The sequence below is a fragment of the Arachis hypogaea genome, chromosome 20 (assembly GCF_003086295.3).
Source record: "Arachis hypogaea cultivar Tifrunner chromosome 20, arahy.Tifrunner.gnm2.J5K5, whole genome shotgun sequence".
Lineage (NCBI taxonomy): Eukaryota > Viridiplantae > Streptophyta > Magnoliopsida > Fabales > Fabaceae > Arachis > Arachis hypogaea.
In genome coordinates, this window is record NC_092055.1 from 138,011,025 (window position 1) to 138,029,588 (window position 18,564).

Here is an 18,564-nt window from a genome sequence, read left to right on the forward strand (position 1 = left end):
TCGTAATACCACACCACCTCTATTTCACGGCTTAAGCGTAAAGTTTCGTGTGATAGGGTGTTACAGTAGTGAGCGCCGAGGGAGGGCGAGCGTCAGCAGAGACAAGTTAGGGGAGAATATGGAGGGAGCGCCAGCAGAGGAGAGAGTGCAAGCGCCGATGATGAGCTCTGGCTGAGTAGGGGATGAGCAACAGAGTCTGAGTGTTTGGGTTTTCAGAGCATTAGTGTAATAGTGTTAGGGAAGAAGAATAGAAGAGTCTGATGAGTTAGTGTAGTGCGTTTGGGACTTTAATTTAGGTTTTTTTTTAGTGGAAACTTTTTCGTCACACTTTTTTCGGGGTTCCAATAGAGTTATTGAAAATGGGGACACTTTAAAAACGCACCAAGATCAAAAATTTTTCGCCACGCTTTAAAAGCATCCCTGTTTCTCTCTATGGTCACGTTTTTGAAGCGTGGCAAAAAAAGCATAGCCAAATCTGTAATCAATTGCCATCCTCATAAAAACGTGGTCATAGATCCTTTTCGCCACGCTTTTTTAGCGCAGCAAAAAAAATATGGCAAAATCTCTAATCAATCGCCGTCCTCATAAAAACGTGGCCATTGACCACTTTTGGCTACATTTTTAAAACGTAACAAGAAAAAAACGTAGCCATAGACCTTTTTTTTTGTGCGTATAAGGTAGTTGGGATTGTGATTTGTGACCAACACATGCAATGAAATGCAACTTTTCTAAATGTAAGTATCACCTTCCCTTGACAGATCCCAAAACATAAATGCTTGGCACATTGAAAGTCCGAAACACTGAAACCATCAAATCGATATGATAAAGCAAACACGATTTCCTGCTACAACAGAAAGTGTCACTGTTCTTAATTGGAATATAGATGGCTCTAGCTAGTGACTATTAACGTTACTAATTTGAGTAATGCTATTTTTAGGAAAGATCGATATTGTTTATTCAAAAGAGAAACACTAAAAATAAGTAAAAATAGAGGTAACTAACCGAAAATTTTATTTAAGATGGTTGTGCTTGGAGTGTATCACCTTAAAATGGTGACTAGATATGCTTTATTTTATTGTGAAATTCTGAAATCTGATGCACCAATTTCTCACTTGATAAATGGTGTTTAGCATAAATAAGACACAGTAATTTGTGTTTTTTTTAAAATAAAAAACCGAACGGACCCTTTAATTTATTTCTTTTGAATTTGTTAAATTAAATCGAATCATCCAATTTTATTTTTCATAAAATTAAAAAGTAAAAAATATATAAGGTTGAAATCGGACTATTCGATTTTAAACTTGTCTCCCTTCAATAACAAATTGAAGAGTTTAATTTATTTAATATCAATTAAAAAAAATTATACCAATTTAAAAAAAATTATTCCATATAAATGAAAAATATCCAAACTTTCAATAACAATGCACTACACACATGTTTGATCCATATAGAAAAAAAATTAGCAATAATTGACGATATTTAAAGAGTAATTCTTTGTATATATATTTATATTTCTAATTTTTAGCATTAAGAGTGATGAATGAAACGTGAAAAACAATAAAATATCCAAAGAAAAAAAATGCTCAAAGTCCCAAAGTCTTCTGGAATAAAGAACAATCTTCATGATTCATGGCAAGAACAATATTTGAATAAAGAACACTAGCACACAAATTAAATTATACGTGTAATTATAACATCATTAGATCAAAGCATAGAGTATATGTATATAAGCATGCATATATAACGAATAATCGTGTCGTCCTTACAACTAGCTCATAAGGGGTTTTATGAGATTCCTATGTTTCTAATTAATTAAGAAATTAAAGATAATTGGCCAATGAGTTATAGTTCAAATAACATAATCTTCATATATTCATTTAAGAGGTCGCTAGGGCTGCACATGGATCGGATAATATCCGCATATCCGCGGTAATTATCTGCATCCGATCCGAATTTTGCGGATATTATCCGATCCGCAGAGCCATCGGATCGGATCGGATCGGATCCGCACTATGGTCGGATCAGATTGCGGATTTGGCGGTGATATCCGCGGATCCGATCCGCAAATTCGCATATCCGCACATCACATATAAATAGCATAGTTTAAGAAAATAAACCCTAATGTGATATGAATTTTAGTGTGTTATTTATGAATTTTATGATATTTTGTTTTTAATTTTTTATGTTGTACTTCAACTTAGAATAATTAAACTTAAATCTTGTGTTATTATTTTATTTTTGTTATTCAAAAGAACTATTATTGATAATATTTTAGGAGTAAATAGACTTAAACAAATAAAAAATGAATTTTTTGGATTTTTTTTGTAAAAATAGTCAAATAAAATCTTAAAATAGTTTTTTTTTTAATTATGCGGATATACCCGATATCCGATCCGATCCGATCCGCAAGTATGCGGATCGGATCCGGCCTAAAAAAATGCGGATATCGTATCCGATGAGTGCAGTGTGGATCGGATAGAATTTTAGACTATATCCAATCCGATCCGATCCGTGTGCAGCCCTAGAGGTCGCGCACATAGTCTTCGTATATTCATTTAAGAGGTCGCGCATTCAAATCTCTCTATGATTGGTAAAAAAAAAAAATTAAAGATAATTGACGTCTCATGCATAGATCTTAATTGAATTAAACTTTACATTGTTTACAAATGTATGTCAAGGCATTTGTAAGCAGCAAAATCATCAAAAAATTAAATAGGCGTCAAAACTTGTTATCGGGGTATCGAAAATTTTAAGCTTCACCCTAACCTCAGAAATAAATTGAAAAGAAATAAAACCCTATGTCCCCAAAATAAGAGAGAAATGGGCTTTTGTGTAATTTCTCAAAGACGAATTTCGCAATCAACGGGGCTGCCCAAGATGCCAGTGGTGGAGTTATTCTGAAACACAAGCTTCAAGCCGTCGCAAACGGCCGTTAGCACCTCCGTGCTAGTGGAAACAGTGGAAGACCTTAACTCCGTGACGGACGTTATAAGGACATCGAAAGTAACGGAGCCAGAAGCTCGTTCCCTTCCCATGGCATCAAGATCCGGCGAATTCCCGAAATTGGCGGCGGCAGCGGTCACCATGAACTGCTTCTTGTCATTCCTGCCCAGGATCAGACCCGGCGCGTAGCCACCGGTCAGTTCTTTCCCTTTGTGCAACACAACCACCTTGAAATCCCCAAAATACCCCGTGAGCTTGTCGTTAGGGTTCTCCAGCAAGATGGTGGTGTTCCAGTTTCCGGTCAGCGTGTTCACGGTGCCGAAATTGTCGACGCTCATGGATGTAATCTGGTATTTGGGGAGTGTGGGGTGCATGGCTAGGGCGACGACGATAGTGACGAGGAAGAACGCGGTGAACATTATGCAGGAACAGAGTATGAAGCCTCTGACGAATGATCTACCGGCGTCGCGGTTTGGCGGGTAATCATACGGTTGGTGACCGTAGTAGTTATTGTGGTGGTGTTGATGGCCGTATTCGTTAGGATACGGAGGAGGGTAACCTGGATATGGCGGAGGAGGAGGGTAGCCTGCCACTCCTGGAGGGTAATTATGGTACGGCATGTTGGGCGGTGCGCCCCAATTGGGATGCGCACCGCCCTTGTGTGGCGAGCGCGGCGATCCGCTGTCAGATGAGGAGGAGGAGGAGGTTGAGGGGCGATGATCCTTGATTTTTGATTTGTCTTTGGATCCTTTTCCTTTTCCACTATGGGATGGGTCGTCCATGTATAATAATGGTTCTCTCTCCCAGTGATATTCTTAAGAGAGAGAGAGAGAGAGAAAAGAGAGATTGGATGTTGATGGAAATGGAAGAGAAAGGGGGAAGTAGTTTCTTTAGATATCAGGTGGATGATATCAAAGAGAGAATGGGGAAAACAAGAAATAGATAAAATGGTTAACAATGCATGAAGACCGTACGTGACTTTGCTTTAATTTCTTCACTTTCCCATGGAATATTATTAGAAAAATTATATGAACAAGGAACTGACCACAAAAAAAGTAAACAACTTAAAGTAATTTATAATTATATTTAATTAATTTTATTTGTTTTTAATAGAGACGAGAATCATAAAACTTTTAACAATTTCAATTTTTAGTATATAAAAAAATTTATAAAATATATAAAAGAACATCTAATTAGTATAAAAAAAAACATTTTAATACTTAATAAAAAAAACATTCTAATGTCTAATATAAATACTATTTACATATAGATTTTGGGTTAACATTTGGCTGGTACCGATATTATTATTATGAAACTAAATAGATGCTGGCCAATACCATTGTAATTTGGTGTAAATGCCAATGCTTGTCTACATTCTTTGGATCTGCATGCTCTTTATTTCATTTCCTCCTACCCTCTATTTTTGTAACCTTTTTTTATTATTATTTGGGTTCGTATTCTAACAAAAAAAAAAAAAAAAAAACTTCACTATTGGCATCTTGCCTATTATTAATAGGCCACCACTCCATAAAAACATTAAAAATATTTTTTTTAAAGATGTTATTTGTGTTATATTATTATTGAACGAATTATTATTAAATTAGTCAATAATTTATTTTTAATAAACTAAAATGAAATTGATTTATTATAATTATGATTCGATTCAATCAGTTTATATAATCCGAATCAAATTATGTTTAAATTTAAAATATATATATATATATATTTTAAATTTTTTATTCGCAAACATTTAAATTCATAAAAATTAAAAAATATAAGTAGGTGTCTGAACAAAAAAAATCATAACCCTAAATCCTTACCCTAACCCAAGTCCAAGTCTAATTTCAATGTCTCACTACTCTTTGAATATGACCCCAAAAAACTCATATCCTTTAGGCCTTAGCGTCTTTTTCGTCTCTCTTTTCCACTAAAGTTCGAACTCTCTCATCTCTCTGCTCACTAGCTCTTGCAATCTCAAACTTTCTCCTTCTCTCGTCTCCGAACTCGCATTTAAGGTTCTCGTCGCTCTCTGTGTCACCAGTCGTCACCATCTCGCACTCAGTCGTGCTCGCACGTCTTCTCTGAGCTCGTTGTCGCCGGGGCAGTAGCAGCAGTCCTGGAACTGGTCGTCATCGTCGCTCCATGTCTCCTCACCGTCTCGCATTTAGTCGTGCGCCTTCTCGCGTTTGTCGTTGCCGATGGAAAAAGTAGCCAGTCCCAAAATTAGTCGTTGTTGTCGTCTTCGTACTTTAAATTTCGCCGTCAACTTCTTTCCCGCCCTTAGATTCTTTCATTCAACCAGAAGGTGATTCCCGATTTGGTGATTTTCAATAAATTTTTCTGTTCTTTTTTTTTTTTCAATTTTGTTGCCCAATCCATTATTAGCTTGCTTTAGGCGCATGTATTAATAACAAATGTATTGATATGGGCTAATTAACAACAATTAGAGAGTTTAATATCGGTAGTAAATATCAAAATTTTATTTTTTAATTTTTAAGGCATAAACAACCAATATAAAGTAATTATTACTGTGTTTAAAAAATAGTATCTAATTTATTAAAAAAATAAAATATTTAATATTTAATTTAAAATTATAAAATGAAATAATTTTTATCTTAAAAAATAAATTTAATAAATTTGGTACCAAATTAAAAGGCACCAAAAATTTGTCTAATAACAAATTAGAACAATAATAATTTAAAAGGAAAAAGTAGAGGGAAAAAAAAAGCACATATGGACCAGGCTAACTAGGCCCTATAAAATCCTGTACTAAAGCAATGTGAATGTTTATTTCATTTTTTTGGTCACATAAATTAGATAATCTCTAATTTTAGGTATTACATAATACATTCCGATCCTCATATGTTTACTATATGTTGCAGCAATAATTATAAAATTTTTTCTATCAGTTACAACCGGTAATACTCAACTCAATCTTTAAGTGAGAAGAGAAAGACTAGGTCATTATTCAATTATTCTCTTCACTCCTCCAATCTAGTCTTATTTTTTTTTTGGTCATGTCCAATCTAGTCTTATTAATATTTAGTTCATTGCAATTTGTGGACCTAGCTGGCTGCCTACCCGCCTCTATACTCATGCTTTGTTTATCAGGTTTTAAGAATAGTTTTGCCAAAATATTTAAAGATTCATCCGTTAAATACAAAAACAAAATGTGAATCTCGACATAATAATCCTAAAAAAATTAAAAAAATAAAAATATTTGTGTTTCTCTATCTAAAGATCAGGAAAATTTGAGACATTTTTCATTTATCAAACTTTTGTAATATTTAAAAACCAACTTTAATTTCATAATATTTGCTAAATTATATAATTTAAATTAATTAAATATTTTATCAAAGATAAAAAAGTGCTAAAGTGCTTTACTATGTTGCTAAAAGTGAGATGCGTTTAAGTTTCGCAACCGTCATAACTGTTCATCTTTAAACATTTTTTTATTTATTAAATAAGTAGCATTGTACTTTTTAATTAAACAAATATTAACTCACTATTTATTATATTTTATATCAATAATTTATATTTAAAATAGTAATTTATTAATTGGGTTAACTATTTTTTGTGTGAAATTATTAATAAGTAAAAGCTGAAATCTACTAATTTATTTATTACTTCTAATAATTGTGTTTTTTAAGAAGTTCAAATAATTCATTAGCATCTGCCTAACATAACCGAGAAGATTCAATTTTTTAGAATTATTGAGTTCATTTATTTATCTATTTTATTCAATAGAAATTAGAATGATATAGTTGACATGATATATTTTTAAAGATATTTATTTATTTATTTTTTTAACTCATTAAATTTAATTCATTACAATAAATTAATTATATCAACTAATTAGTTTGATTAGATTATTTAGATATTTAAATATCACACAATTTATTATAATTTATATCGATCAATTAATTATAATAAATAAATTAAATCAAATCAATTATAATAAATAAATTATATAACTAATTGATTTAATTAATGCATATATCACACTAAATCCTAAATCAATTATAACTAATAATGAGAAAAATGATAAATGTAGTTTCATCTTGAGAATATTTTTATTTTATTTAATTGGTTAAACCAAATCAACTACAATTAATTATAATTAATTATTACTATATCAAGTATATGATTTGAGGTGAAATTAATCATATTAAAATACATTATTTGTGCTTACATATAACTTTGCGTTTCCATTACTATATAATAGTCTTCATGCCTTTCATTTTTCTAGAATGATATTTAATTTTTCTTTCACTTTTTTAGAATATTCAAATAATATTTTATATTCTATCTTCTATCATCTTTTTTTTTTCTATATTTTATAATTTTTTTATTTATCATTTTTTAGGTTTTGTATAATTTTTTTTTAATCAAGTAGTTTAATATTTTGCCATATTTAAAGAAAAAAAAATTGAATTCTATCTATATAAAAGTTGTTTGACTGTTTTATTCAATTTTTTTTAATACTAAATTATATTAATTTAGTATTTTTATTTTACAGATTTTAAGTCCTTCATTATATTATATTGGTGTTTAGTCATTTATTTTATCAGTTATAACTAATTCATTATATAACAATTCAATTTGATTAGTTAACGTACATTTTTTAATTTAATTTATTTGGTACTAACATGTAATTGGTAAAACAAATGATAAATAAGTCTGACAAAAATTAGTAAATAAAGCAATAAAATCATAGAAGGTTAATATAATTGGTTTTACAAAATAAGTGTATTTACATTAACGTAATCATATAAATGTGCATATTGTAGCTAATTTATTTAGCTTTAAACTGTTAATTTTATATACATGTTACAATTATATTATATTTACAGATATCAATTACTTTCTATTTGTATTATTTTTTTATTATTTTATATTATCTTTCATCCAAGAAAAAGAATCAATTCGTAAAATTAACTCAAAAAATTAATAATAATCAACACTAGTTAATTCAAAAAATAATTAACTCAAATAACAATAAAGTAAAAAAATTAACAATAAAAAACATCATCAACTCAAAACAAACTCTAAATTACACCCTACCTAATTTAATATTATTCAATTTCTAATTACACTAAATTAATATAACAAACTCTAATCACACATTTTATTAAAAAATTTAATAAAATACTTAATAAAATCCTAAACAAAAAAAATTTAAAGAAAGAAACAAAAATTATAAAAAAATTATCTCTGATGGTGATTGCAGGATAGTAAAAGCGTAGTAATGACAAGAAGCGACAATAAAATTTACGGTGGTAGAGCTAAGGTTGAATAGAATAAACAACAAAAAAAAATGAACAACAAACATACCTTTGATGCGGTGTACCTTAGCCGCGATGACGACTTCCAATGACAAGGGACACTAGCAATGGAGACAGAGATTTTCCACGGAGACTCTAGTAGCAATGACGGCGACGTGCTGATCTGTGACGACAACAGGACTAAGCGGAAGCGACGGTAACTCCAATTGGTGGTGCAGTCAGGGACGGGTCTAGAAATATTATTATGGGGCCAATAACATATAATATTAAAAAATTAAGCAAAAAATTATATAATATAAGATGTATTGCAAAAATATACCGATAGAGAATATATTTTAAAGTACAAAAAATATGTGTGTACTTTTTATTAACGAAATGGTCATTTTTTTGTATCATAAAATTCATCGGTAGTAGAATCTATGTCAAATTTTTCAACAATTTTCTTTTCAATATAATTAAAAGACAATTAGCAAAAAATTCATCTTTTATTTTATTTTTGAGTCATTTTTCACAATATTCATAGCTGAAAAAGATCTTTCAGTTATAACAATTGAAACAGAGATAATTAATACCAAATGAATCAAGAAAAACGGTCAAAAAAAGAAAAAAATTCATTTTATGGGATTTAAAAAATTTATTTAATTAAAAATATTAGTAATAATATCTTTTGCATATTTTTTAATACTGTTACTTACTTTAAATATTAAAAATTATTAATATTTAGGATTGATTGGAGTTTTATTTATACTAGACTAAATATTAAATAATTTTTTTTTAAAATCAAATCATACTTAATAACTTATTACTATTAATTTAAAAAAAAAAAAGCCCCATATGTCTGTCCCTAGATGCAGCAACCTTCTTCAATGGAGAGACAAAAGAGAAAAAGAGAATAGAGGGTTTGCAGAAGTGAGCCAAAGAGATTTTACATTGAATTTTATCCCAAAATTCGATGGTAAGGTGTTTGTCGTTGTCTAAACGTCATGTTTTACTAAATCGTGTTATCATTGAAAATTTCTGATAAAAATCCAAGTTAAATTTGACGCTAATAAAATTAATTTTTGTGTCTTTATTTACCGTTGGATTTAGTTACAAAATTTTAAATAAAACAATAATTTATTTGAGAGACGAATTTTTACTAGTAACCGTCGAAAAATCCATCTATAAATTTGCTGATAATATCTATCACTAAATTCAACAGTAAATTTAACAGTATTAACTACATTTTTTGTGGTATAATATAGACTAGTATTTAATAATATTTTTTAAATAAAATACTATGTCCAAATTTAAAGTGTAGTGTTCTTTGCATTTTTATTGTTAAGTAATGTTTTTGTGTGATATTAAAAGAGGAGTGCTAGGGCAGTAATTTTGTTATTTGTAACCATCAAATAGCTATTAATGATGATTTTAATGGTGTGAGATTGGTATGAAATTTCATCCAATAACTCACTTTTCTTTGGTTACATGTTGGTTAGAATTTGAAAAAACTGAAAATGCTACATCATATATGCTGTATTCTTTATAGTTTAGAGTGTGACGATTCTCAAACATCACGATACTTTTTTAAAATTTTTATTGCTGCAATTAGTTTTATACTTTTTTTCTTTATAAACGTGAATGAGCTAGAAAAGATATGAGTAAAGAATTATTGCTCAATCATCATGAACCTTACATACATTTTTTATTTGTGTTTGGCTGTACAAGTTTAGATATGAAAAGCAAATTAGAAGGTAGGCTATCGCGAATGAAAGAATATAAAAATTAAAGAAGAAGAAAGACATGGGATCCATGTGGTTCAGAAGAAAGACATTTGCTTCCACTGCATAGGGACAGTGCAGTTCCTGTTAGGGTTTGCTAACCTTCCTGAATAATCTTTTTCATTCCGAAATTGAATCTTCAAGTCTTCGCAACGGGGACTCATTTCCACATCCGACACCCATATTTCACCATAATAGATTGCCTCAACCTTAATCTGCATCCCGAAATTAAGAGACCCATCTTTCACCCTATCTTTCTCTATCTCCTCCACCAAACTTTGATCGTTATTACTATCCGTCGTCCTCTCGAAGTTCACGCGCAGTTTGACGTACTCCCCTTTGTCCAAATAAAAAGGGTATGACGAAGCGGAAGAAAGAACGTCTTCGGGGTTGGTTTTGTAGAACAGGGTGAAATCAATGGTTCTGAAGTAAATGGATGAGACGTTGGTGTTGATGATGGTAAACTTTGCGTGCCACGTGGCACCGAGGCTTCCATTGGAGAGGTACATGGAATTGATGGTAAAAACGGGTGGAACAGGGTCCTGGGTGGGTGTCCCTAAGCTCCTATAGATAGGCAAGAAGATGAGAACGATGAAGACGGTTATGCAGAAGATGTCTTGAATCATCTCGCATGTTCTTTCATACAATGTCTCCTCGTCCAAGCGGTAATATTTTGGTAACACCGGGGCTTTGGGTTCCACGGTAATTGACAAGCCTTCATCTTCTTCATCATCATCATCATCATGTTGGGTTTCTGATTGAGGCAAAGGGGAAAACCTGTAAGCATGGTCTCGCTCGTTTTGGGGCTCGCCGGCGGAGGCCATGCTTATTGGCTCCTTGATGAACACGGCCGTACCAAGGGGAGGAGAAAACAAATGCAGAGAGATACAACAATAATAGCTAATTATTAATAGCTATATATGAGAGGCGTTATTTCTATAAATTCATATAGTAATTAATTACCCAGACCAACATGTTTAAACAATGTGAATAACTATAGTCCAGTAATAATAATTAGTTTCTTACAGCTGGTTAATATTAATTAATGTGGGATATTATATTATGGAAAAGTTTAGGAAACAGCAACTTTGTTAAATTCTGTCCAGCATGTAACCAGTAAAAAAAAGTGAACCATTGGATGAAATCTCATACCAATCGCACACCATTAAAACCATCATTGATAATTATTTGATGACTACAAATCACAAAAATTGCTGCTCCTAACATTCCTCTTATATTATATATAATGCGGTTTGTGGTGCCAATGGTTGTTTGGTAATTAATTACAATGGCTAGCCTCCATTGATCAATCCTATCTGTAGCTGATACGTGGACAGGTGTAGCTCTAATGATTTTTGTTTTCAAGTTGCTAATAATGACAGTAAATTATTATTGGTTAAGCACACATGGAAAATATAGTTTAGTGTGATAAGAATTAAAAAAATATCATGAGTTTGTTCTAGAGTAATTCGAAGACTAAAATTTAAAGTAAAAAAATTCAACCCAGAATCTGTGTAAAATAGAAGGATATATCATCAAGGGAGCTATATTATTTATCTTTTATTTATTATGCAGATCAGAGTAAATATCGATAAGTTCAAAACCTTTATTATTAACCAGATTTCGAAAGAAAGAAAAAAAAACCACTTATATCATCTTTGTATTTTCCTCTTTATTTGGGCCATTAATTAAGACTTAATTCCTTTTTCTAGACTCACAAAAATTGAGCTAGTATGTCCACTCCTTTGGCAATCCCATAAGATCAGGAGGAGAAGGAACAGTAGTATTTTGCTGCCCTTCCATTTGCTGCTTCACCACTTCATCATCGTTTTTGTTTACGCGTTTCCAGATTCCTGCCATAACACCAAAGATAATTAGTGATGAATAATCCTCTTTAAGGATATCACTGTTACTATATTATTTATTTACTTTCTTTTATATTATTTGTGGTTGGAGATATGTCACACGTCTCATTAATTGAAATTAATATATTTTTTAAAAAATCTATAAAAACTTCTGATCAAATTTTAAATACATTGGTTAACGAAGCGTTTTCGCCATTTTTATACAAATAAAGCTAGAATAATAAACCCCTTTTATGTAAGCAAACATTTGGGTAATAATGTCTATGCATGATATTCATCACAAATATTGCAATTAATTTGGATAAATTGGAGTTGTAACAAATGATCTAGTCAGGTTAGTAAAGGGACGGAATTTTGTACAATCAATTTAACTCATCTAAATCTTGATGATTTCACTCCAGCAACATTGTTTGATATTTTCTGGCCGGATCAAGATCTTTTAAAAAAAATTTGATAATTGGTAAAATGAGTAGTTAAAATTATTTTTAAATTAAAACAATAATAAGATATATATTTTATAAAATTATAAAATAATGATAATTAATTTTTCATTTTATTATTTTATTAACTTTTTTTTTAGAAGATCTAAATCTTTTCTAATTAGTTACAACTTGCAAAAAGATTAAAATTCATATATATGTGTATTCTATCTAATCTTTTCTAAAATAACATATAATTTATTCTTTTTAATGAATTAATTTTTGATTGGTTGATATTTTAATTACTTAATATACTAATAATTTGAAATTTACCCCTCTCTCATGAGTTTCACTCCATTTTAACATCACTTTCAGTTATAAACTTTTTGTTGTCGTCAAATTAGAGCCTACACTTGCTGTTGCAAGATTATCAAATTAACAAAAGATGATGTACTTTCAAATATGATATCGTACCGAATATTATTATAATAACAATTTTTTATACATATAAATGATCGATGAATTATTTCTTTTTTTAAGAATGATATTTCTTTTCTTATTTGACCACTGTTTTCTGATTAAATAGAAATCTTCAGAAACCTCTAAAACTGTACCTAAATACCTTCATACTGAGACGGATTCTTTATGCTCTGTTCTAGCTATATAAAGTCTAATTAATTGTTAATTAGAACCAATATTTAAGTTAGTAAATTTGTAATAGTTTTTCAATAATTTTTTCTATCGATATTATTTCAATAATTTCTTTTTCTTCAGCGAAAAAGATTTAGGGAGGAGTTTTTTTATTAATATTTTAAAAATTATATCATGATCTATTTTAAATTATAATTTAATTATAAATGATCTCTATTATGGTTAAAATATTAATTTTAATTAAATTTAAGTAATTTAAATTACTAGTATAATCAGTAATTAAATTAAATTATCAATTAATTAAAAATTGACACATCATAAAGAATAAATTATATATTATTTTAGAGAAGATTGAGTATATATATATATATACCTAACATAAAGAGGTAATAGGCTTAGTATGCCATTCTTAAATTTTATGTGTCCTGGAGAAATTTTCTTGTTTTGCATTATTAGTTTGAAAGGCTAAACATATATATATTTTTTTGTTTGATTTAAATGAGCGATTATTTATAAAAAAAAAAAATAATTCTTAATAAAAGGAAAGAATAGTCAAATAATTTTTATACATAAAGTATTTGATAATTTAATAATAAAATTGTGTATCAAAGCAAATATATTAAATAGAATAGTACAAATAAATTAAAGTAGGTAAAGAAAAAGAAAAGTTAAACTCGGTAATATGAAATGACGAGAACACTAACCTTTGCAACGGGTGAGTTTGTTATTATGGTTGGTGTGTGACTTTTGAATTGGAAGTGGAGGATGATGGGTTGAAGAATGAGGAGGAGGAAGAAACACACCAGTGCCACGGCTACCTGATGAGTCAGAGAAGGAGCCACTTGTCTGTTGTTTCCCATTTACCTACACATTGAACCATTCATACCCATATTGTGTTTATATCTTTTCATATATATTCCGAAAATATTTTACAATATTCAGGAAAATAGATGAATATACAGTAGAGAAATGCTAGGGACCAACAATTTTTATGTTTTGTAATTATTAATTGGCCATCAATAATATTTTTAATGGTATGAAATTATATCCAATAATAAGAAATCACTTATTTTTCTTTTGATGGTTCAATGCTGGCCACAAAAAGTAAAAGTTGCTGGCCCGGTGGTATTACACAGGTGATGTTAAATCTATGGGAAAGTCTTTGAGTCAACGTTCCACATTTGAAGTCAATATTTAATACAAGAAAAAATATTAAAAATCTTATAAATAAGAATATTTAAAATTTAAACTTAATAGAAATTTATTTTTAGTGAATTTTATTATAAATTTATTTAATAATTTGTTATATGTTGACTGAAATTGATTGTCATAGAATTAATGTTCCTATATTATTAAACAATAAATACAAATATAAAATTACACGTTAAAAATAGAAAAAATATAACTTAAATGAATAGAAATAATAAAATTATGCTTTAATCAAATTAGTATTTAGTGTTAAAAACAATATATTATTACCTACCCGAAACAAGATTATTATCCAAAAGGCAATATAATTAATATTCTACAAATTATTTAAAAATAATATTTGAGATCTAAGTTATATATTGTATAGCACCACTTTTAAGTATAATTTTTTAAATAAAATAGTTATAATTTATAATATACAATAACTACAATTATATTATGTGTATACTAAAATTCAACTATTGAATTAGTTATCTTATAAAATATACGTGAAAATATAAAATATACATAAAAAATAAATTAAATATGATATGTATCTATAAACAAATATTATATAGTGATTAATTTAATGAGAAATTTATAATATGCACATAATATTTTTGTAATAATTATTATGTGTATAAAGTAAAAAAAAAAAAAGAATTGTTTCATATTGCATATACCAAAAGATGGAATAAATATCACTAATTTCCCTTCATTATTTAATATATATAACCATGAATGAATAAAGGAGTGAAGCAATAATGGAAGCCAAAAACGCCAAAAATGAAGGTTAAGCGAAACAAGGTGAACAGAACAATTGATTTCCGGATAATATGGCCTAATAAAGGCCTTAAAAAAAAGAAGAAATTAAAGAAAGAGAATATGACAATCTAGTGCATGTTCTGGTTTGGTTATTGGCTTAAAATACCTGAAGGGGTTGAGGGCGTTGAGGCGGTGAGATGGGATGAATCGTCAGCGGAGGCAGTGGCTGATGAGTTGGCGTAAAACATTGATAACTGTAACTGCAAGGTGCAACTCCACTAAAACCACCAGATGGTGGTGGTGGTGGTGGTAGCGGCAGAATTTGTGCTACCGGCAGAAGAGGTGCTGGTGTAATAGTCCAAACAATTTGCCCAGCTGCTGCTAGCGGCGGTGCCAGAATTATGGGTCCCTATCAAAACCAATCACAAAACAAAGAAAGAAAAAATAAATAAATAATTCGCGCCTACGCAGTAGCAACTCAGCTCATTTACTTGCTGTGTCTTGAAAGAGGAGAGAAAAAGAGAGAAGGAAGCAAACCTGTGGATACGGTGGTGGTGGTGGTGGTGGTAGCGGCGGAACAGGGTTTGATATCCGAGAAAAGTGTTGTGGTCGTGGGAGTGGCTCCGCCATATTCATAAGGTATTTGGAAAACAAGGTGCGCGGACAACACTCACTCACTCACATATAAAGCTGGGAACCAAATACAATTTCACACCAATTCTTCAAATATGATTATTATTATTATTATTATTATTATTATTATTATTATTATTATATAATACTATATAATCAGTAAATATTATTATTTTTTGTTAATATTTAGTGAATAATAATTTGTATTTATATTTATAAAAATTTTACATATAAATAATATATAATTTATATTTATATTTATCAAAATTTTGTACACATACAATTTGCATCTATATTTTTTTAAAAATTTTCACAAATAAATCAATAAAATTTATTTGTTAAAAATAATTTAATATTTATGTTAGTATTAAAAATTACTAACCCCAATAGTTTCTATATATATATATATTAGAATGTAAAGTATTTATCATCTTAATTAACATACAGGAATATTAACTTTAAACTATATATATATATATATATATATATATATATATATATATATATATATATATATATATATATATATATTATTGATGCCAAGTCTTTATATAATCGTAAATTCAAACAAAGTACTAAATAAAAAAAAAAGAAAATATAAATAAACTTGTGTTAAACAATATCAATTCATAATTTTTTTTAAATAATTTGTTTAATTTTAATTTGGTCAATATTTTAAATTAATAAAACAATTTTTCCATCTTACATTTATAATTTAATTTCTATAAGAGAAAAACTTTCTTGTTAATACTTATTATCAGGGACGGAGCCAAGTGGTAGGAAAGGGGGTAATAGTCCCCCTAATTTTAATTTTTTACATGTAAATTATATATAAATTTTAGTTTACTCCCCCTTAAAATTTTATTTTAGTCTTAGTTTATTGTATAAATATTTTTGGTCCCTTTCTAATATTTTATCTAACTCTGCCCCTGCTTATTATTGATTACTAAGTTGACTCAAATTTTACTAATATTAAATACTACAATATTACGTGTATACAAAAAAATCAATTACCAAATTTGTTATTTGTATAATTAAGATATATATTAAAATATAAAATACATATTAAAAATAAATTAAAAAAATATTTATTTATACATAAATATATAATAATTTGTTTTTTACGTATATATGATATTTTCGTATTAAATATTATAATGAATCAATTAAATTATGTTTTATGTTATCAAATAATAGAAAAAACAAATTGACTTAATATACTAAAAATGATAAATTTATATAACTCATAAACTCAACTCTTCCTAAAAAGTTAAGAATATCTAGGCATATTAATGCTATTGAACTTTTTCCCTCTTCATATTGGGCTTGGTCAATGATTCCTTAGTCCCGTATAGTTTTGACTTACGACACACTGATTTTGTTTCTTCTGGATCTTAGTTTTATTTAAAAAAAAAAAATTAAAATGACAATTAAATTTTATCTAGGATTAATTAGTCTTTAAAAAAAATATCAATTAAGTTATTATATCTGTCCTTTTATTAATAGATAGCATAAAATAAAATAAAATTGTCTATGTATTTCGTTATCTACAGTAGTGTGTGTCCGTTACTATCACATGATGAGTAAAATATTATTAGCTTTTAAACAAAATAAATAATTTATTTTTTTTAATAGAAATATTTTATTTAACTAATAGACTAACCAAGTTGATTTGTAACAAAACGGTATTGTTGGATCTTATTTTGGAAGTTAGTGTTTTTGTTTTCGGTATTGTTCTTGGTTTATAGGCCTTTGGGCCGTGAACCCATTAAAAAGAAGTATCTCTCATGTACCACACATTGAAATTTAGTTCAGAAGTTCCAGACCAAAAAAGAAAAATTATTAGTTCAGAAGTTAGTTAATGTAGAAAATAATGCAAGTATGCAACTTAACCCAAATAGGGTGCATATACAAGGTTTTAATACTGCTTCATGGTTCATACTTCATAACATGGTGGTTACATATGCTTAATCATTTGACTTCTCTAGATTTTTTAGCTAGGCTTTTGTTGCACTATATTTCTCTTTTACTTGTAGATTTATCCAGATGAATCTAGATCTTTCTATGCATTGCAGCAATGTGCAAAATGCAACATAGAAACTCATTTGTGAAGGGGCTGCAATAATTTTATATAATTAATTAATTGAAGCATAGGATTTTATATATCGCAAGACATGGTAAAACTGAATTGTTCAGTCTTATTAGGTTTTGCAAAGCCTAGCTAAATCGCTAGATATACACTTCAAAAGGCCACCACATAGTAGTGCTTGCCTGCTTGGTGCTATTGCCGCTACCTAGTTATATTAGTGGTAGATAACTAGAGATAAATGACGGATATGCACCCAGCAATTAACTGCTAATGACACGAGTGCTCTCTTGGAAGTTGGAATTGGAGTATTGGACCAAGGGTTTTAGAAATTTACTGTACCGAAAAGATAATATAAACGAATAAATAAATTATTAAAAAATTAAAATATGTTAAAAATCAGCAAATATTAAATAATAAATATACATTTTTAAGATGATTTTTTTTTTCAATTTTTCGTTGTAAATATGCATCTAAATATTCTCACCACAATTTTAATTAAATGTATAAACAATTTTTTAAATATAAAATATATTTGTTACTTGTTAAAAAAATATTTTCTAGCCAATGAATTATAACTCAAAATATTCATGTAAGAAATCGCTAGTTCGAATCTCTCTATTTTTCGGGGAATGGATCCTCTCAATTTTTGTTAAGAGAGTAAAGTATAATCTCTCACCATTAATTTTGTAAGTGAGATCAATAATAAATATGAGAGAAAAAACAATAAAGGGCTAGAGATCAAACTTTACACCCTCAAATTTTTTTTTTTTTAACAATGGAGAGGATTCATTTCCCTATTTTTCGTTAAGAAATTTTTTTAATTATTTTTTTAATTTTTTCAAGCATATATATTTTTTAAAATTATTTTCGTACAGTACGAATAATAATGTTCATTTCCTTTCCTTGATTCTCTCTTCCTCTCACGTTTATTTCCGCAACTTCGCACATTGGTATTTCAATCAAGAG

At 28.8% G+C, this 18,564-nt stretch overlaps 2 protein-coding genes across 2 annotated transcripts; both read right to left on the reverse strand.

The window, feature by feature from the left end:
• Positions 1-2,604: 2,604 nt before the first annotated feature.
• LOC112786783 (uncharacterized) lies at positions 2,605-3,900 on the reverse strand. Its single transcript, XM_025830159.3, has one exon. It carries the CDS (start codon positions 3,723-3,725, stop codon positions 2,841-2,843), a length of 885 nt encoding a protein of 294 aa, XP_025685944.1. The 5' UTR covers positions 3,726-3,900; the 3' UTR covers positions 2,605-2,840.
• A 7,618-nt stretch (positions 3,901-11,518) lies between these two features.
• On the reverse strand, positions 11,519-15,568 carry LOC112784130 (uncharacterized). Its single transcript, XM_025827249.2, has 4 exons — positions 15,414-15,568; positions 15,043-15,285; positions 13,628-13,787; positions 11,519-11,841 (listed from the first exon to the last, which is right to left on the reverse strand). The coding sequence occupies exons 1-4, from the start codon at positions 15,510-15,512 to the stop codon at positions 11,717-11,719; spliced, it is 627 nt and encodes a 208-aa protein (XP_025683034.1). The 5' UTR covers positions 15,513-15,568; the 3' UTR covers positions 11,519-11,716.
• Positions 15,569-18,564: the final 2,996 nt, after the last annotated feature.

What these genes read in the sequence shown, in the direction of transcription:
- LOC112786783 (XM_025830159.3), bottom strand. Translation starts at nt 3,725, where the DNA reads ATGGACGACCCATCCCATAGTGGAAAAGGAAAAGGATCCAAAGACAAA.
- LOC112784130 (XM_025827249.2), bottom strand. Translation starts at nt 15,512, where the DNA reads ATGAATATGGCGGAGCCACTCCCACGACCACAACACTTTTCTCGGATA. An exon ending in CACCACCACCGTATCCACAG is followed by an intron (nt 15,286 to 15,413) that starts GTTTGCTTCCTT and finishes TGGTTTTGATAG; the next exon opens with GGACCCATAATTCTGGCACC. An exon ending in CAAACTCACCCGTTGCAAAG is followed by an intron (nt 11,842 to 13,627) that starts GTTAGTGTTCTC and finishes GTGTTATGGCAG; the next exon opens with GAATCTGGAAACGCGTAAAC.